Below are 16,045 nucleotides of genomic sequence, written 5' to 3'. Positions count from 1 at the left end.
ACTAATTTGCATCTTATGCCTCTTTCCACCCTTGCGACTGAACTTGTTCGTGGAAAATCCTAATTCATTTTCATTGTCAACATTTATAGGCAAAAGACTGTTTCATCCCCATGGTAGCTCTTTTAACGGGGATTTTCTCTTTGAGGCTGGTGACACTGTCTTCAATACCATCCTGATAACACCAAAATTATAATTCCACATTTATTTATATAAAAAATACTTGTAAAAAAAAAGATGCCTGTTAGAAATTATATTATATGAGCTCACCATAGAAAAAATAGAATCAGTATCATTTTGCATATTGGCCAAAACTGCCGACACATTGATCGAGTCACTGCACCCATTGTCCTATAAATAGGCATCCAAAAAGCCTACTTATACATTATAATATACATGCTAGCATAGTTAATATTTCCATTGTCAAAATGAAATAACTACAGCACATACAATTATAGCATCAAAGGTGATTTAATGTTCGATGATTTAACGTTAACCTTGAAAAGTAACTTCTTATCCATCATGGTTTCCAAAGCCGGGGGGTATCCATCTCCATCAAAAGCCTAGGGTGTTTATAGATATCAATCAATATACTTGTTAAAAAAATAAAGATCAATTGCATATCTTACATAATATACTTGTTTATTGTATGAACAAATCATATAATGAATCTTTCTTAATTTTTCTTTGAATAAGTTTTGATAAAGTTTGGCTACGTAACACATTTTGTTTTACTTGATAACTGCAGCAAATAAAATAGGATAACCAAAACTGTCATTGAGCTCCACTTGTAAGGGCTGATACATCAGTTACAGGTAATAAAATTATTTAACTTACATTGAAGGTTAATTAGCATGTCCACAATGTGAAAAGTAGTACTATCCAGTTATAATCTAAATAATATCTCGTTCTTGATCTGGTCAGCTTGCCTCCCGCATAGCTGTACCATTTTCCTATCCCACATTAACAATGTTATGCTACCCGTTCCGTTACATGCCATCACCTCAACTTTGAACATGAATCAAACACGTCAAACATCAATGACACGAAGTAGGAACCCAAAATAACATCAATAAACTTGAAACAAAAAAAATGCATTTTATAAATTTAACATATATGTCACACACACCTAACTGATGCAGCTTCGTGGGTGTGACCGCATCTACCACACTTATATCTGTTTCCAATAGGGGTTTCTACCTTCTTTGGACATTTTCAGCATGATTTGTAATACCAATCATCCTTGCCAGAGTTAATTGAAACTATTGTACTGGCAATCCATATAGGCCCTTCTTGCAAATAATAGCATGGAAATGTTAATATATAGCAATGAAAATAGACTAAATAGATTCTTGTACTAATTGTCCTCGCCTGTGTTGAGCTGATGGCTTCTTCTATAGTTTTAACAGCAACATTTCCCTTTTTTAGCTCGTCGGCACCAGATCGCGGGCCATGAGATGAAACTTGACTAATTTTGGCCGATTTTGTCGGTTTTCCAGAAAGCCTCCTTCAAAATTATTAAATACCGACATCACAACCCATACACACAAAAATTTTCTTCTCGCATAATCACTTATTGTGGATGTTAACTAACCTATTACGAAAATCTCTAACCTCTTCCAAATCAGAATTAATACATAACTTAGAATACTCAAAGTGACTCTGCACTGATGTTTTTTCTATAAGAGAATATAGATTATTATGAGCCACATGTTCTTGAATTGTTAATGCCATTAATAGTAAGCAAAACAACAATTCATTTGGTGTAAACACATACTATTCCACCTGCTTGGTTTAAAGCATTAAGCTATAACTATCAGAGGCTCCACCCTTTCCCCCTCGGGATATGGTAGAATTTGGTCTACCATGTCTCCAGACAACACACACCCAATACTGTTATTTCTGCATCACAATGTTAGAAGAATAAAAATTGTTACTAAGTGTAGTCATAACAAAAGTGAACAAATCAAACTACTATAGAGAACTCTTACTCAAGGTCTTTGATCAAAATAGCCAAACGCTTTGTCTCTCTGCCTTTGCTAGTAATCAACTCTCTTGGATCCTCTTTTTCAACCACTTCACCAATGACATCTACACAACAATGAAAGGTCCAAAACAAATTAATTTTCTCACATGACATGTTTGTTAGATAAATCTATAATTGGTATCATTTTTTTTTAATTTTGCATTACCTGTAAGTATTGAATCATCGATCTTGTCAGCTTGAAGCAGCTCCATAATAGGCTTAAAAGAAAATGCCTCTAGAGGAAAACTGGGATGAGGTACCAGAAGAACAGTGGTCTTCTGTGAAAAGTTGATGGTCCATCTATTTGTAGTTATCCTGATTTTCTCCTTTTTATCCACCACTATGAAGTTAGACATCACGTACATGCTAAACTCCAAAATATTACCTCTCCACTTCTTGAACAATGGTTTTGGGATTGAAGCACGGATCCTACCACCCTAGAAATTTTAAAAACAACATATCAGTAGTAGAAATACTATTAGAAGCCAGAAAATAATTAGGTATACTATATATCCAACACACTTACTTTGATATCCTGAAGAACCATCTCAATGCCATTGATTTCCTTGTCATTGAACCTATTTGGAACTTCCCATAAGTGCACAACATAAACCTTGAAATTTCATTAAAGTTTTGTTGGATTAATATCCATTAACATATCATATATTTCTGCCATGTTTATGCAGGTTTGGAACACAAAAACACTCATTATTTTTAAGTAGATAACACTCTCAAATAGTTTCAGGTTTAACGTAATGGTTGAGGATGTGTCCTGAGCAACATTTTATAGACAAGTTTGAATTTTAAAAAAGATAAAAATATGTTTTTACCGCAGCAGTCCATTATTTAATTCACATAGTTGTCTATTGTTTAGTTTCTATGTGTCAACTAGTGGAGTTATACACTTGTCAAGCACAGGAAACTCCACTTGTCGAACAGCAACCTATCCACTACATTCTTATAATATACTAATAGATGATAACGTAAAAATATCCAATTGTCGAATAATAATTCAGCTTGAATCATATGAGAATATAACGTGCATTACTGTTTGAATAACTTATAAAATGAGTTATATAATGGATTGATCAGTTCTATAAAGAAAAGAATAATTAGGTATGAAATTTAGATTGTAACCTAAATATTAAAAAAATTATTTATATTAAAAATAAAAAATAACAATAAAGATATTTACGAGCATTATATTAAATTATTAAACAATCTCGCTAGGTGAATAATGAAAGGTGTGAACAACATAAACAACGGACTGCGTTTTCAAACCCAATATTCAGTCAAAACATCCTAAACCCAAAATTCATTTTCACCTTTGAACTACTCCATAACCCAATTTCACCCACACAAAATCTTAAATCCTAATTTCTTACCGCAAGCTCCTAAAACGCAAAAACAACCGAATCACATTCCACCGTTGCGGCGCCGTCGCATCTCCATTGCACCGTTGCCTCTTTATTACCGTCACGCCGTCGTCGGGCCGTATCATCTCCATCCTCCGCTGACACTTCATCTGCCTCGTGCCCTCATTGTCGCTATTGGAAACAGATGTCAATGCAGCCACGGTCGGCCATTGGAAACAACTCATCTCACGCCGTTGCTCGCCCACATAACCGGATTCGTCGTGCCGTCAGCTAGGGTTGGAAGTGAGTCAAGCTAACTCATGAGCCAGCTCGAACTCGACTTATTAATAACTCAATAAGCTGAACTCGTGAGCTGGTGAACCGAGCTTGAGTTTGAAATTGACCTCATAAATTAAATGAGCCGAACCTGAGTTTAGATAAGCTCAGGTCATTAGCTCGTGAGCTGGCTCGATTATATATATAATATTAAAAGTATAAATTAAATGCATTTAGGATATGCGTATTAATAACTTAATATATATATATATATATATATATATATATATATATATATAATGGTAATATATATATAATGGTAATATATAATTTTACATATATATTAATGTTCTTAATTATTTAAAATTTTATAGTCATTTTTTATATATAATTTTGATATAGAATATAAATAAAAAATTTATAATTGATAGGTAGACAATATATAAAATTTATCTTTTTTAATATATATATATATATATATATATATATATATATATATATATAAGTTATAATTTATTGATATAGAATTATAGTTTATGTTCCTATTATTTGAGCCAGCTTGTGAGCTTTCGTTGAGTCGAGATTAAACTTAAGAAATAGGCTCAATTGTTAATGAGTCGAGTCGTGAGTCAAACTTAATTTTCGTGAATCGAGCTTAACCTTGGTCTAACTCGACTCACCTCGACTCACTTCCAACCCTACCCGATCTCGACACCCCTGATAACTATCTTCTTAAGAGATACATGGAACAGAGTATTACAATATGAGAGACACATGGAACAGAGTGTTACGGCTGTTTTCATATGCAATAATCCGGATATTCATTTTACTAGGTTGAAGATGATTATTGTCACTCTAATTTAGATGCTTATTTGATTTAGTTTAGATTTAACATAATTATGTCTGATAATAAAAATAACTATCCACCCACCTAATAAAATAACTATTCCTAACAACATTTACGGAGTGTTTCGTCCTGGCACAAGAGGTGGCCGAGCTTAGTGACTCCGAGTAGGCGTCTGTCGGAGAGGAAGAGCTATACGTCGCCCTAAAACGAACACCGCGGTGGGAATACCTGCAAAAGATACTCTGACGCTCAAGTTAGTGATAATCTCGAGTGAGAGTAATTAAGTAAGTATGAAGACTGAGAATGGAACCTGAGCTTTAACCGAGGATATTAGCTAAGTTTTATAGGAGTTGTTTTTACCCGTTGGTGGATAAGTCCTAGTTTGTAGGTTGGTTATGATATTCTGTTTTGATGATTAAGTTTGTTGAACACGTTTCCTATTTCTTTGAATGGGCGAGGCCGAGCTTATCTGCCCACGTGCCGAGATTTTCGGGCAGTTGATGTTATCTCGGCCTCGAATGTTTGCGTGCCAAGTATGCCGGGCGACCGAGGATACAAGTGACGTATCATAGCCCCCAAGCTTGCCTTGGTTTGAATAGGACTAAGGCGAGCTTTCGAACTAGGAATATCGCAATCCTCGGTCGTCGAGTTGTTGTCGCATATGCTCTTTCAGCCCCCAAAGGTCGGCTTAGTTCTGTGAAGAATGCAGAGCATTTTTGTGGTAGTGGCTTCGTTCTGCGTGCCATTTCTCAGGTTAAGGTGCTTTTCCCGGAAGCTGATCCTTCGAAGCTTGATGTTATGAAGGTGGTCGTGAATGGTGAGCTTGTGGATGATGAGGCTGCTGCTGGAAGCGATAGCGAGGGATCCAACATTGGTGATAAGGCAGATTAGGCCTTTAGTTTATGGTTTATTTTGTAAGTTTTGTATATGGTGTATTGGGCTTTGGATTTGTAGATGTTTTGGCTTTGTTGGACGGATTCGAGTATTATCCTGGGTAGTGATATTTTGGGTTCCGAGTATATAGCTCGGTTTGATAATGACTTATTTTGTTCTATAAAATCTGATATTTTGGATAAATTATTATAATGGTATATCGTATTGTGAAAACAATTGCGTGTATGTATTGAAGATGGCTGAATTTTCTGTCTGATTGGATTGTTAATAAGGAGAGCAGAGGCTCTAATATAGGGCTTGTAGTTTGAATGAGCCCTTAAGAATCGCTTGGATAAGTTGGTGTTTGGTTTGATCTGTTTGTATTTTCCCGAGTAATATGCTCGGCATGCGCATGTTGACTTCCGAGTATGAAGCTCGGATTTACTTTGAATGTTTATTGATTGGAGTATATGGTAACTATCAAGATAAAAAATGTTTTGATTGGAAATATAAGATACATTGGTGTAGTGATTTGTGGCGTCCGGCCTCGTTAAAACCCTCTCCGAGTAAAACCCATGTGTTTTGGGAGAAAACCTTCGGAGGGGAAAAAGAGTACCGTCATTCGCGAATTTACAGACTATATTATGACTGATATTCCCTTAGGGAGGAGACATTCCATGTTCCTGGAAGCTGATCTCCTTTAAGGGTTTCTAGTTTGTAAGCCCCCTTTCCGAGATTTTGAAGAACTCGAAAAGGTCCCTCCCAATTTGCTGCTAATTTGCCATGTGCTGAGGGTTTCCGAGCTTCTTCTGTTCGTCTGAGTATGAGGTCTCCGTTGTTGAAAGACCTGTGAACTACTCTTTTGTTGTGTCTTCGCTCTAGGTATTGTTTTCTAGCTCGCTGGTTTATGGTTGAAATGTCTCTTTCTTCTTCTACAAGATCCAACTCGGCTGCCCGAGCTTGCAAATTATTCGATTGATCATAGTGCTCGGTCCTTAATGTTGGGACGCTGACCTCTACTGGGATGAGTGCTTCTGCGCCATATACCAGCCTGAAAGGAGTTTCTCTTGTGGCAGATTGAATGCTGGTATTGTAACTCCATAGAATTTTTGGAATGAGGTCGGCCCACTCTCCTTTAGCCTCACCGAGCTTTTTCTTTAATCCATGCAAGATAATTCTGTTAGCTGATTCAACTTATCCGTTAGTTTGCGGGTGCTCTACTGAGCTGAAGTGATGTTTGATGTTAAAATTCGTTAGAAAGGCAGCGAGCTTATGATCTATAAATTGTCTCCCGTTATCCGAGATTATCTCTCTTGGGATACCGTATCTGGCCTGGCGCTTTCGGAAAAGGTTCGAGGATATCCAATCCCCACCTATCGAAAGGCCAGCTTACCTCTATGGTGTGGAGCTCCTCGGCCGGGATCTCTGAGAGGTTGGCGTGTTTTTGACAATTATCACATGCCTTGACTTTCGAGATGCAGTCTCTTTTTATCGTTGGCCAATAATATCCTGTTCGCAGTATTTTTGCCGCCAATGCTCGGCCGCCGATGTGGTTTCTGCAAACCCCTTCGTGCGTTTCTGCCATGACATCCTCGGCCTCCTCTTTGCTAATGCATTTGAGGAGCGGTTGGGAGTGTCCTCGTCTGTACAGGGTATTTCCGAGTATTGTATGGAAACTTGCTCTTCTTCGGAAGAGCGGCAAGTTTGGTTCATCTTCCGGTGCGATACCTGTGTTGATGTAGTTGAGAAAAGGTGTTCTCCAATCTGGTACCTGCATGATGCTTAAGATTGTGTCGTGCTCAAAGCTCGGCTTGTTGAGTGTTAGTTGTGACAGGGCCGGCGTGTTTTCCGTTTGCCTTGTTGTAGCTAACTTGGATAACACGTCGACTCTGGTATTTTGTTCTCGGTTTACATGAATAATATCAAATTTACTGAACTTTGAGATGAGACCCTTTGTTATGAGCCAATATTTCTCTAACAAAGGATCTTTTACCTGGAATTCGCCCTTTAATTGGTGCACAACTAATGAAGAGTCACAATAAACTGTTATTCGAGGTATTTTCAGTTCTTGGGCGAGCTTAAGTCCAGCGAGTAGAGCCTCGTACTCCGCCTGATTGTTGCTTGCGTTGAAGCAGAATTGTAGTGCTTGTTCGGCTACCACTTTGTCTCCCTCCTTCAGCAATATCCCTGCTCCGCTGCCTTCTTTGTTTGATGCTCCGTCCACATGTAAACTCCAATTGGTCTCTGTGTTTTGTATGTCATTAGTCATTTCTGATATGAAGTCGGCTAGTACCTATGATTTCAGTGCCTTCCTTGGCTCGTACTGAATGTCAAACTCGAAGAGTTCGACCGACCATTTTGTTAATCTTCCGGCAAGCTCCGGTCTGGTTAATATCTGTCTTAACGGTTGGTCTGTTCGTACTATGATTGTGTGGCTCTGGAAGTAATGTCGCAGCCTTCTTGCTGTGGTGATTAATGCTAGTGCCAGCTGTTCTATCTTCGGGTACCTTATTTCTGTTGGTTGTAGTACCTTGCTGATGAAGTATACTGGATTTTTCTTTCTCCCCGTTTCTGTTACTAGTACCGAGCTTAGAGCATGGTTAGATATTGATAAGTACAAACACAAAGGTTTACCTGCCTCAGGTCTCTGGAGGATTGGTGGTGATGTTAATAGCTGTTTAAGTTCTGTAAAGGAGTTTTCACATTCATCTGTCCATGTGAATTTTTTGCTTTTAGAGAATGTCTGGAAAAAATGATAAGATCGGTTTGCCACTGCTGGTAGGAAATGTGACAGGGCGGCTATTCTTCCTGCTAGCTGTTGAACTTCTTTTACTATTTTTGGGCTTGTCATGTTTAGCACTGCTTTACATTTCTCTGGGTTGGCCTCGATGCCTCGCGATGTTAACATGAAGCCAAGGAACTTCCCTCCTTGCACTCTGAAAGCGCATTTGTCCGGATTGAGTCATGTTATATGCTCGAAGTTGTTTGAAAATTTCTACCAAGTCATCACAGTGTGACCCTTGCGTAGGTGTTTTTGCTACCATATCGTCTACATAGACCTCCATATTGCGGCCTATCTGCTGTTGGAATACTTTGTCCATCAGCCTTTGATATGTCGCACCTACATTCTTTAAGCCAAAGGGCATTACCTTGTAACAAAAGTTTCCATGTTCTGTTATAAAAGCTGTTTCGCTTTGGTCTTCTGGGTGCATTAGAATCTGGTTATAACCAGAGTATGCATCCATAAAACTCAAAGCTTTGAAACCAGAGGCGTTATCAACTAATTTATCAATGCAAGGTAGTGGATATGCATCTTTAGGGCAAGCTTTGTTTAAGTTTGTAAAGTTGACACACATGCACCATTTACCTGAGTTCTTCGTTACCATTACCACGTTGGACAACCATGTGGTGAAGTGAATTTCTCTGATGAAACCTGCGTTGAGGAGCTTCTTGGTTTCTTCGAGTGCTGCTTGTTTTTTCTCCTCTCCGAGGTTCCTTTTCTTCTGTGCTACTAGTCGGACTGTTTTATCAATTGCTAACTTGTGGCAGATGACTTCTGGGCTTATTCCGGGCATGTCATTTGGTGTCCATGCGAAAAGGTCGGCGTTCTTACGCAGTATGTGTATAAGTCTTGCTCGGTCTTCCCCTTCTAATGCTTCTCTGATATATGTGTATTGTTTGTCATCTGCCGTTAGCGTTATTTGTTGAAGGTTGTCCATTGGCCGAGGTCTTTCGCCGAGATCTTCTCTCGGGTCGAGATCGGCTAATATGGTGGTGTCAGCCGAGCTATGTATGGATTGGACCTGGGGCCGAGTTGTCTCCTTCGCGTGGTCCCGCTTTAGACAAGCATTGTAACACTGCCGAGCTTCTTGATGGTCGGCATAAACTGTAGCTATCTTGTTTTCCTGCACCGAAAACTTAACACACAAGTGTAATGTGGACACCACCGCTCTGAATATATTCAGGGCAGGTCTCCCGATTATAATATTATAAGGGCTATAACAGTCTACTATTAGGTATTGAATATCAATGGACTTTGACATAGGGATCTCTCCCATTATAGTCTTCAACCATATATGTCCCATGATGGGGACTCTTTCCCCGGAGAAGCCAATTAGTTCTCCCGAGGAAGGTTGTATCATTTATTCTGATAATTGCATCTTTTTGAAGGTAGAATAAAATAAGACATCGGCACTACTACCTGGGTCTAGCAGTGTTTTTCTTACCAACAGCTCTCCGACCTGGATGGAAATCACCACTGGGTCGTCAAGGTTAGGGCTTGCCGATCTGAAGTCAGATTGATTGAAGGATATCGTGACATCTGGGTCTTCCTTCTTCTTTGGTTGCGGGGTTCCTTCGATTGCTAGCATCGCTCTATAACTTCGCTTTCTGGCCGAGCTTGTTTCGCCACCGCCTGCGTATCCTCCTGATATGTGGCTGATGATGCCCCTTGGTGGATCAGGGGTTGTCTGCTCCTTTTTGTTTTTGTCTGTCACTGTTTGTTTGTTCTCTTCCCTGTCCGAGCTTGCCCTTCTGACTTTCTGGCTCTCAACGTATTTATCGAGAAGGCCTTGTCGCGCCAGTCTTTCTAGGAGGTCTTTTGCGACAATGCAGTCGTCCGTGCTGTGGCCGAACTTTTGATGGAAGGCGCAATGCTTGCTTCTATCCACAAACCTTTGGTCTTGGTAGTTTCCTGCCCGAGCTGGTGGTTTCACGATTTTGGCATTCAGAATCTCTTTTATGATGTTCTCTCTCTTGGTATTGAATCTGGTATATGTGTTGTATTTTGGTGTGAGTTTGAAAGGCTTCTTTGTGTCCCTGTTGCCTGGTGATCGGAATGTTTTTTCCTCCTCCCTCCTTTGTGGTTGTCTGTCCGGCTTTTGGGCTTCGCGGAGTTCCTCAATCTCCATTTGACCTGCAGCTCTCTCTCGGAACTCCTCAAGTGTTTTTGGTTTTGTTATCGCAATGGTTTCTCGGAATTTTCCTGGTCGGAGGCCAGCCTTGAGTGCATGGAGGTGGACAGCCGGATCTAAGTCCTGAATCTCCATGGTAGCCTCGAAAAACCTGGTCATGTAATTCTTTAAACTCTCATGTTGGCCTTGTTTGATTGTGCCTAGGTAGTCTAATCCGTGGACATAAATTCTGGATGTAGCAAAATAATCAATAAAGGATCTCGCCAATTCCTCAAAGGAGGAAATTGAACCTGCAAACAATTTGGAAAACCACAGTAACGCAGCACCATCAAGATAAGTAGGAAAAGCCCGGCAAAGCACAGGCTCATTGTTAGCGCCGTTAAAGAACATCATGGATTGAAAGTTTTTTATATGAGCTCGGGGGTCACCGAACCCCTTGTAGGGTTCCAGTGCTGTAGGTAATACGAAGTTTTTCGGCATCTGGAACTTAGTGATCTCGTCAGAAAATGAATTCTCGAGGGTGAACTTTTCCTTTGGTGGAGTGATGTTCAGGGGGTCTGTATTGCCCTGCGCCGAGCTCTTAGAGCTTTCTCCTTCGTGCTTTCCGTTGGACAGTTCAGCTATCCTCCGTACCTCCGCTTGGAGTTCGGCGATTTGAGCTAGGAGCTCTACCTGTGTGGGTTGGGGGTTCCCGTTGTCAGCCATGTCCGAGGATAGGGAATCCTGCAAAATAAGGTAAGGTACTAAATAAAATAGATGGTGAGGTCAGATATATTCGGGCCCCACGGTGGGCGCCAAGTGTTTCGTCCTGGCACAAGAGGTGGCCGAGCTTAGTGACTCCGAGCAGGCGTCTGTCGGAGAGGAAGAGCTATACGTCGCTCTGAAACGAACACCGCGGCGGGAATACCTGCAAAAGATACTCCGACGCTCAAGTTAGTGATAATCTCGAGTGAGAGTAATTAAGTAAGTATGAAGACTGAGAATGGAACCTAAGCTTTAACCGAGGATATTAGCTAGGTTTTATAGGAGTTGTTTTTACTCGTTGGTGGATAAGTCCTAGTTTGTAGGTTGGTTATGATATTCTGTTTTGATGATTAAGTTTGTTGAACACGTTTCCTATTTCTTTGAATGGGCGAGGCCGAGCTTATCTGCCCACGTGCCGAGATTTTCGGGCGGTTGATATTATCTCGGCCTCGAATGTTTGCGTGCCGAGTATGCCGGGCGACCGAGGATACAGGTGACGTATCACGGAGGTTACGGCTTGGCGACAATGGCAACTTCGTCGATCAGCTTGGGTTGCAGCTCTCTCCGGTATGTATGGTCACGGTGCGGATAGAGGAGGGAAGGAATCGCAGTGTGTTTTAGAATGTTACTAACTAATCCTAATTATTTAAATTAAAAAATTTAAATAAATCTAATTAATTATTAATTGATTTATTTTAAAAAGAAGAGATTAGTGTTTCTGTCTTTTTCTTTTCTTGTCGTTGAAAAGAGGGTGAAAATATCATGTGTATGTTGTGGATGATTGTGGAGAGCAGTATCTATGAGTATGAAGTATCCCTGAATTGGTGTGAGGTTTGAGGCAAGTTGAAAATCAATGGGAGTAGTAGTAGCATTATCACCATCACCATCACCACTTTCAGGGGGAAACCTTTTCTCCTCACTCCCCTCCACACCACCACCGACGCCCCCTCACCCTTCTTCCACCCCCCAACCACCAATCCCCATCCCCAAATATCCCCCTCCCCGCAAATCCCTCCAAAACCCTCCCAACAACCACCCCGCCCTCAAACACCACCATCGCTCCAGCTACCACAAGCCAGTCAGCCGCCCCGGCGTCATTGCCTCCGACGGCGACCGCTCCGTCGTCGTCGGCGACTCCGGCGTATCCTACCTCCTCCCCGGAGCTCCCTTCGAGTTCCAATTCAGCTACTCCGAGACCCCGACGGAGAAGCCCATCGCCATCAGGGAGCCGGCGTTCCTGCCATTCGCCCCGCCCACGATGCCGCGGCCGTGGACGGGGAAGGCCCCGCTGAAGAGCAAGAAGGACAAGGAGAAGAAGGTGAGGCTGCTGGAGTCATTGAACCCGCCGCGTCCCGATACCAATGGGGTGAAGCAGTTGGAGATGGCGAAGCCATTGAAGCTTGGTAAATACTCCAGGGATGGGAAGACGAGGGAGGAGATACTCGGCGACCCCTTGAGGAAATGGGAGATAAGGATGCTTGTTAAGCCTATGGTCTCTGATAATCGCCAGGTTAATCTCGGTGAGCTTCCTTTTTTCCTTCCTTGCTGCTGCTGAACACTACGTTAATTAAGATTTCATAGAATGTAATTAGGTGATTAGGCTTAATTGAGCTTTACGGCTGAATGGGTTGTTGAACTGTGAAATAGATCAGAATTACTTATGTTGGTTATTTGAGAGTGTTGTTTACTTATTATTGTTGTTGTTTATGATATCGAATTGATGAGTTTTTTTGGTTATTGGTTAAGTGTGTTATGTTATTTGAGATATATCTGTTATGGGTTGGCTTTTATGTGTTAAGGTGTAGGTTTTGTGTTAATGGTTTTTCAATATTTGATGGCCTAGGAAGGGATGGATTAACACATAACATGTTGGAGTTGATACATTCGCATTGGAAGCGTAGCCCTGTCTGTAAAATTCGTTGTAAAGGGGTTCCAACTGTAGATATGAAAAATGTCTGTCACCACATTGAGGTATCCATCTTCATTTTTGCAAAATAGATTCCTAGTTCTTTGTTGTTCATGAGTATACATTTCTTACCTCAATATCTGAGGACTTTGTTGCCAAAACTTTCACAATATCATTCCTGGTAATAGGTTGCTCTAGGCAGATCATATCCTGGAAATCAAAATACATTAATCGGAAACTTTTGTTTTTTCTGTGCACGTTAAGTTGTTATCTTGGATGGTGGTGATGAGGGATGCTCTCTGATCCTCTTGCTGGGTGACCTCCAGTCAGAATGCTGAAGACTTGATTGATGCATAGACTAATACAGTTGTATTGAGACCCATGCACCGAAAGAGTTGACTTTTATGAGGGAGACCAGCATTGTAGGGCTCTTATAGCCTTTCTATCTCTTTCCACACTAGTATTTTTTTCTTTTAAATTTAAAATAGAAATAATAAGGCTAGCATTATCCAGTTGAAATGTTTTGATATCACCTGTTTAGTCGAGGCATTGCATTTTTATCCTGTTGAAATGTTTTGGTAATGGCAAAAATCAAGTTTACTTACTCCCACTAGATGGGTTCAACTTACATGGAGCAAACCATAACCAGTGTCCTAGCATAAACCATGCATATAACTTAATCACGGGATCTATCTTTGTTTTTGTTTTGAACCCCTCTATATGCTATGACAGGATAAAACAGGGGGGAAAATAATTCTTAGAGTTGGTGGTGTTGTTTATCTTTTCCGTGGAAGAAACTACAACTATAGTACACGCCCACTGTATCCAGTGATGCTCTGGAAGCCTGCTGCACCTGTTTACCCAAAACTTATACAAGCTGCTCCAGGAGGATTAACAAAATCTGAAGCTGATGAACTACGTCTGAAAGGGAAAAGTCTTTTGCCAATATGTAAATTAGGTAATGTCCACTGTGATTATCATCTTCACTCTTCTCTAAAAGATTTAACCATATTATAGGCATTTGACTAATGATGGGCTTGTCAAGAAGGAGAATCTTTTGGTTAGTAGACTGAGTAAGATACGAAAACTTAGATGTTTCAATAAAACAAGCTGAAATATATAGTCCAAATCTTGTAGTTGGGGAAAGGAGATCAAAATCAAGTCAAAGCGAAAAAGATAAGTGGCATAATGTTTTGCATTTCTTTATCTATATGGATATTCATCCTGCTAAGCCTATTTTTAGTTTAGAGTTATTATTGATAATGCACTTCTCTTTTAGTCTAATTGTATAAGTCCATTAAAGAAACTGAGTTATGGTTCTTTCTAAAATTAAACCTTTAATTTGGTTATGCAATGTTGCAGCCAAAAATGGAGTCTACACCTCGCTTGTAAAGGATGTCAGAGAGGCTTTTGAAGGAAGCCCTTTGGCGAAGATTGACTGCAAGGGACTGGAGCCTAGCGACTACAAGAAATTAGGTGCCAAGCTTAAGGTATCAAATAGCAACTAATTTATTTATGTTCCTAAATACAAGAAACCCAGGAGCAATCTACTTTGGTAGGCAACCTCTTCTAGCTTACTTGTGGTAAAAGGCCTTCAAGTATCTAGATAAGCGGCATAAGCATTGCCAACAACCATTAGGAGTATTACTCTGCATGAATTTTGATCATCTTGTTTTGGCAGGATTTGGTTCCTTGTGTTCTGCTGTCTTTTGATGATGAACAGATATTGATGTGGAGAGGCAAAGATTGGAAATCAATGTTCCCACAACCTCCTCCACTTTCTCGTCCTTCAGAAGCTGGCATTACAGGGAATTCGGACAGTACAGGTGTGTAACTGAACCATTTTGTTTGCATGTCCTATCCTATTGGAATTGTTGTACATTTTATTTAGTTACATGTGTTGTGTGGAAGTATATCATGAGTTGGTCAAGAGATATCTGTGTGTGAACGGTCTCACTATAGACGTGATACATGACAATGGTGTCGTTGATCCATGTAGCCCATCCTACTTAGTGAGATAAGACTTTGTTGTTGTTGTCATTGTTGTGTGGAAGCGTATCATGAAATAAGTTTAACAAAGAAGAAAAGGACAAGTGCATTCTTAATATATGGTCATAATGGTTTTTCATTGCCATGAGTATCCTTTTGTAATTGTCATTTTTCTTTCTTTCAACACCATAGACAATTATGATGTATAATGGTGTTTTAGTTTGTCTAGTTGTTGAGTACTGCCTGACCACACCCTAAAATTAAATTATTGGTGGCTATGCAAATTCAACATGATGTCTTTAACTATCTTTATCAGGGGAGACAGAAGATGATAATCAATCTGAACAAGAGGGCAACGTGGTGAACACAAGCCCAAAAATGTTGTCTCTGTGGAAGTGTGCAATCGAGTCGAGCAAAGCTTTGTTGCTGGATGAGTTCAATCTTGGTCCTGATGCCCTCTTGGAGAAGGTAGAAGAATTCGAAGGGGTTTCGCAGGCCATGGAGCACTCCTATCCAGCATTGATTTTATCTAATGAGAATGATGCTAAAGGTTCAATTGCAAGCTTTGAAGATGACATAGACAGCTATTCCAGTCAGGATGGCTTGGCTACTGAAGACGAAGGCGATGACGACAATGATGATGATTTCCTTGAAGATGACTTGTTTGATGTTGTGGACTCATCTGCGGAACCCGGATCATTACCTATTGATTTTGTTGTCAACAAGCTGAAACCAAAACTAGAAGAATAATGCCTTTTATAATATATATTTCTGGGACAACATGAAGATCTTGTTTATTGAGCGAAAATAGGGTGCATCATATCTGAAATGTAAAAAAGAGAGGGAATAAGCATGAAAAAAAGAGAAGAGAGGGGGGGGGGGGGGATTCTTTAGTGTGCAAAAAATAGTTAGCTGCAAATATACAATTTCTCATTCATCTCCAATATTCTTTGTTTCATCGTTTATATTTGTGCGACAACTATGTTACGTTTGCAACAATTACCTCACGTGTGTTGAGTGGTGACAGCATATTTATGGTTTATCAGGTAATTACCGAAAAAAAGAAAAAAAAAAAAGTGTCTCTATCTTTTGTACTAAATTGGATCCAAATAAACAAGG

General features: G+C 40.1%; 4 protein-coding genes across 4 annotated transcripts; 1 reads left to right on the top strand and 3 right to left on the bottom strand.

Annotated features, from left to right (window-relative positions):
- Positions 1 to 1,799: 1,799 nt before the first annotated feature.
- On the bottom strand, positions 1,800 to 3,623 carry LOC148572579 (replication protein A 70 kDa DNA-binding subunit A-like). Its single transcript, XM_088507601.1, has 5 exons — positions 3,409 to 3,623; positions 2,550 to 2,601; positions 2,190 to 2,460; positions 1,989 to 2,088; positions 1,800 to 1,899 (listed from the first exon to the last, which is right to left on the bottom strand). Exons 1-5 carry the CDS (start codon positions 3,621 to 3,623, stop codon positions 1,800 to 1,802), a joined length of 738 nt encoding a protein of 245 aa, XP_088363727.1.
- Positions 3,624 to 6,016: 2,393 nt separating this feature from the next.
- LOC148572578 (uncharacterized) lies at positions 6,017 to 7,643 on the bottom strand. The gene is made up of 2 exons (XM_088507600.1): positions 6,768 to 7,643; positions 6,017 to 6,529 (listed from the first exon to the last, which is right to left on the bottom strand). The coding sequence occupies exons 1-2, from the start codon at positions 7,641 to 7,643 to the stop codon at positions 6,017 to 6,019; spliced, it is 1,389 nt and encodes a 462-aa protein (XP_088363726.1).
- Positions 7,644 to 9,516: 1,873 nt separating this feature from the next.
- LOC107633786 (uncharacterized) lies at positions 9,517 to 10,680 on the bottom strand. Its single transcript, XM_016337387.2, has one exon. It carries the CDS (start codon positions 10,678 to 10,680, stop codon positions 9,517 to 9,519), a length of 1,164 nt encoding a protein of 387 aa, XP_016192873.2.
- A 1,048-nt stretch (positions 10,681 to 11,728) lies between these two features.
- Positions 11,729 to 15,870, top strand: CAF2 (RNA-binding CRS1 / YhbY (CRM) domain-containing protein). Its single transcript, XM_016334751.3, has 6 exons — positions 11,729 to 12,551; positions 12,875 to 13,002; positions 13,670 to 13,895; positions 14,300 to 14,427; positions 14,619 to 14,763; positions 15,243 to 15,870. Exons 1-6 carry the CDS (start codon positions 11,885 to 11,887, stop codon positions 15,674 to 15,676), a joined length of 1,728 nt encoding a protein of 575 aa, XP_016190237.2. The 5' UTR covers positions 11,729 to 11,884; the 3' UTR covers positions 15,677 to 15,870.
- Positions 15,871 to 16,045: the final 175 nt, after the last annotated feature.

Source organism: Arachis ipaensis, chromosome B3 (genome assembly GCF_059453495.1).
Source record: "Arachis ipaensis isolate K30076 ecotype BB chromosome B3, ASM5945349v1, whole genome shotgun sequence".
Lineage (NCBI taxonomy): Eukaryota > Viridiplantae > Streptophyta > Magnoliopsida > Fabales > Fabaceae > Arachis > Arachis ipaensis.
The sequence above is the reverse complement of the archived record's forward strand: the minus strand, read 5'-3'. Positions and strand labels throughout refer to the sequence as shown.

Bases quoted from the DNA above. Each gene is read 5' to 3' on its own strand.
- LOC148572579 (XM_088507601.1), bottom strand. From the start codon at position 3,623: ATGAGTTGTTTCCAATGGCCGACCGTGGCTGCATTGACATCTGTTTCC. The intron at 2,602-3,408 runs GTAAGAAATTAG...AGTTCCAAATAG, and splicing joins TTGCGTTTTAGGAGCTTGCG to GTTCAATGACAAGGAAATCA. The intron at 2,461-2,549 runs GTAAGTGTGTTG...TAAAATTTCTAG, and splicing joins TGGTTCTTCAGGATATCAAA to GGTGGTAGGATCCGTGCTTC.
- LOC148572578 (XM_088507600.1), bottom strand. From the start codon at position 7,643: ATGACTAATGACATACAAAACACAGAGACCAATTGGAGTTTACATGTG. The intron at 6,530-6,767 runs GTAAGCTGGCCT...CATGGATTAAAG, and splicing joins AGGAGCTCCACACCATAGAG to AAAAAGCTCGGTGAGGCTAA.
- LOC107633786 (XM_016337387.2), bottom strand. From the start codon at position 10,680: ATGATGTTCTTTAACGGCGCTAACAATGAGCCTGTGCTTTGCCGGGCT.
- CAF2 (XM_016334751.3), top strand. From the start codon at position 11,885: ATGGGAGTAGTAGTAGCATTATCACCATCACCATCACCACTTTCAGGG. The intron at 13,896-14,299 runs GTAATGTCCACT...GCAATGTTGCAG, and splicing joins TTTGCCAATATGTAAATTAG to CCAAAAATGGAGTCTACACC. The intron at 14,764-15,242 runs GTGTGTAACTGA...TATCTTTATCAG, and splicing joins AGGGAATTCGGACAGTACAG to GGGAGACAGAAGATGATAAT.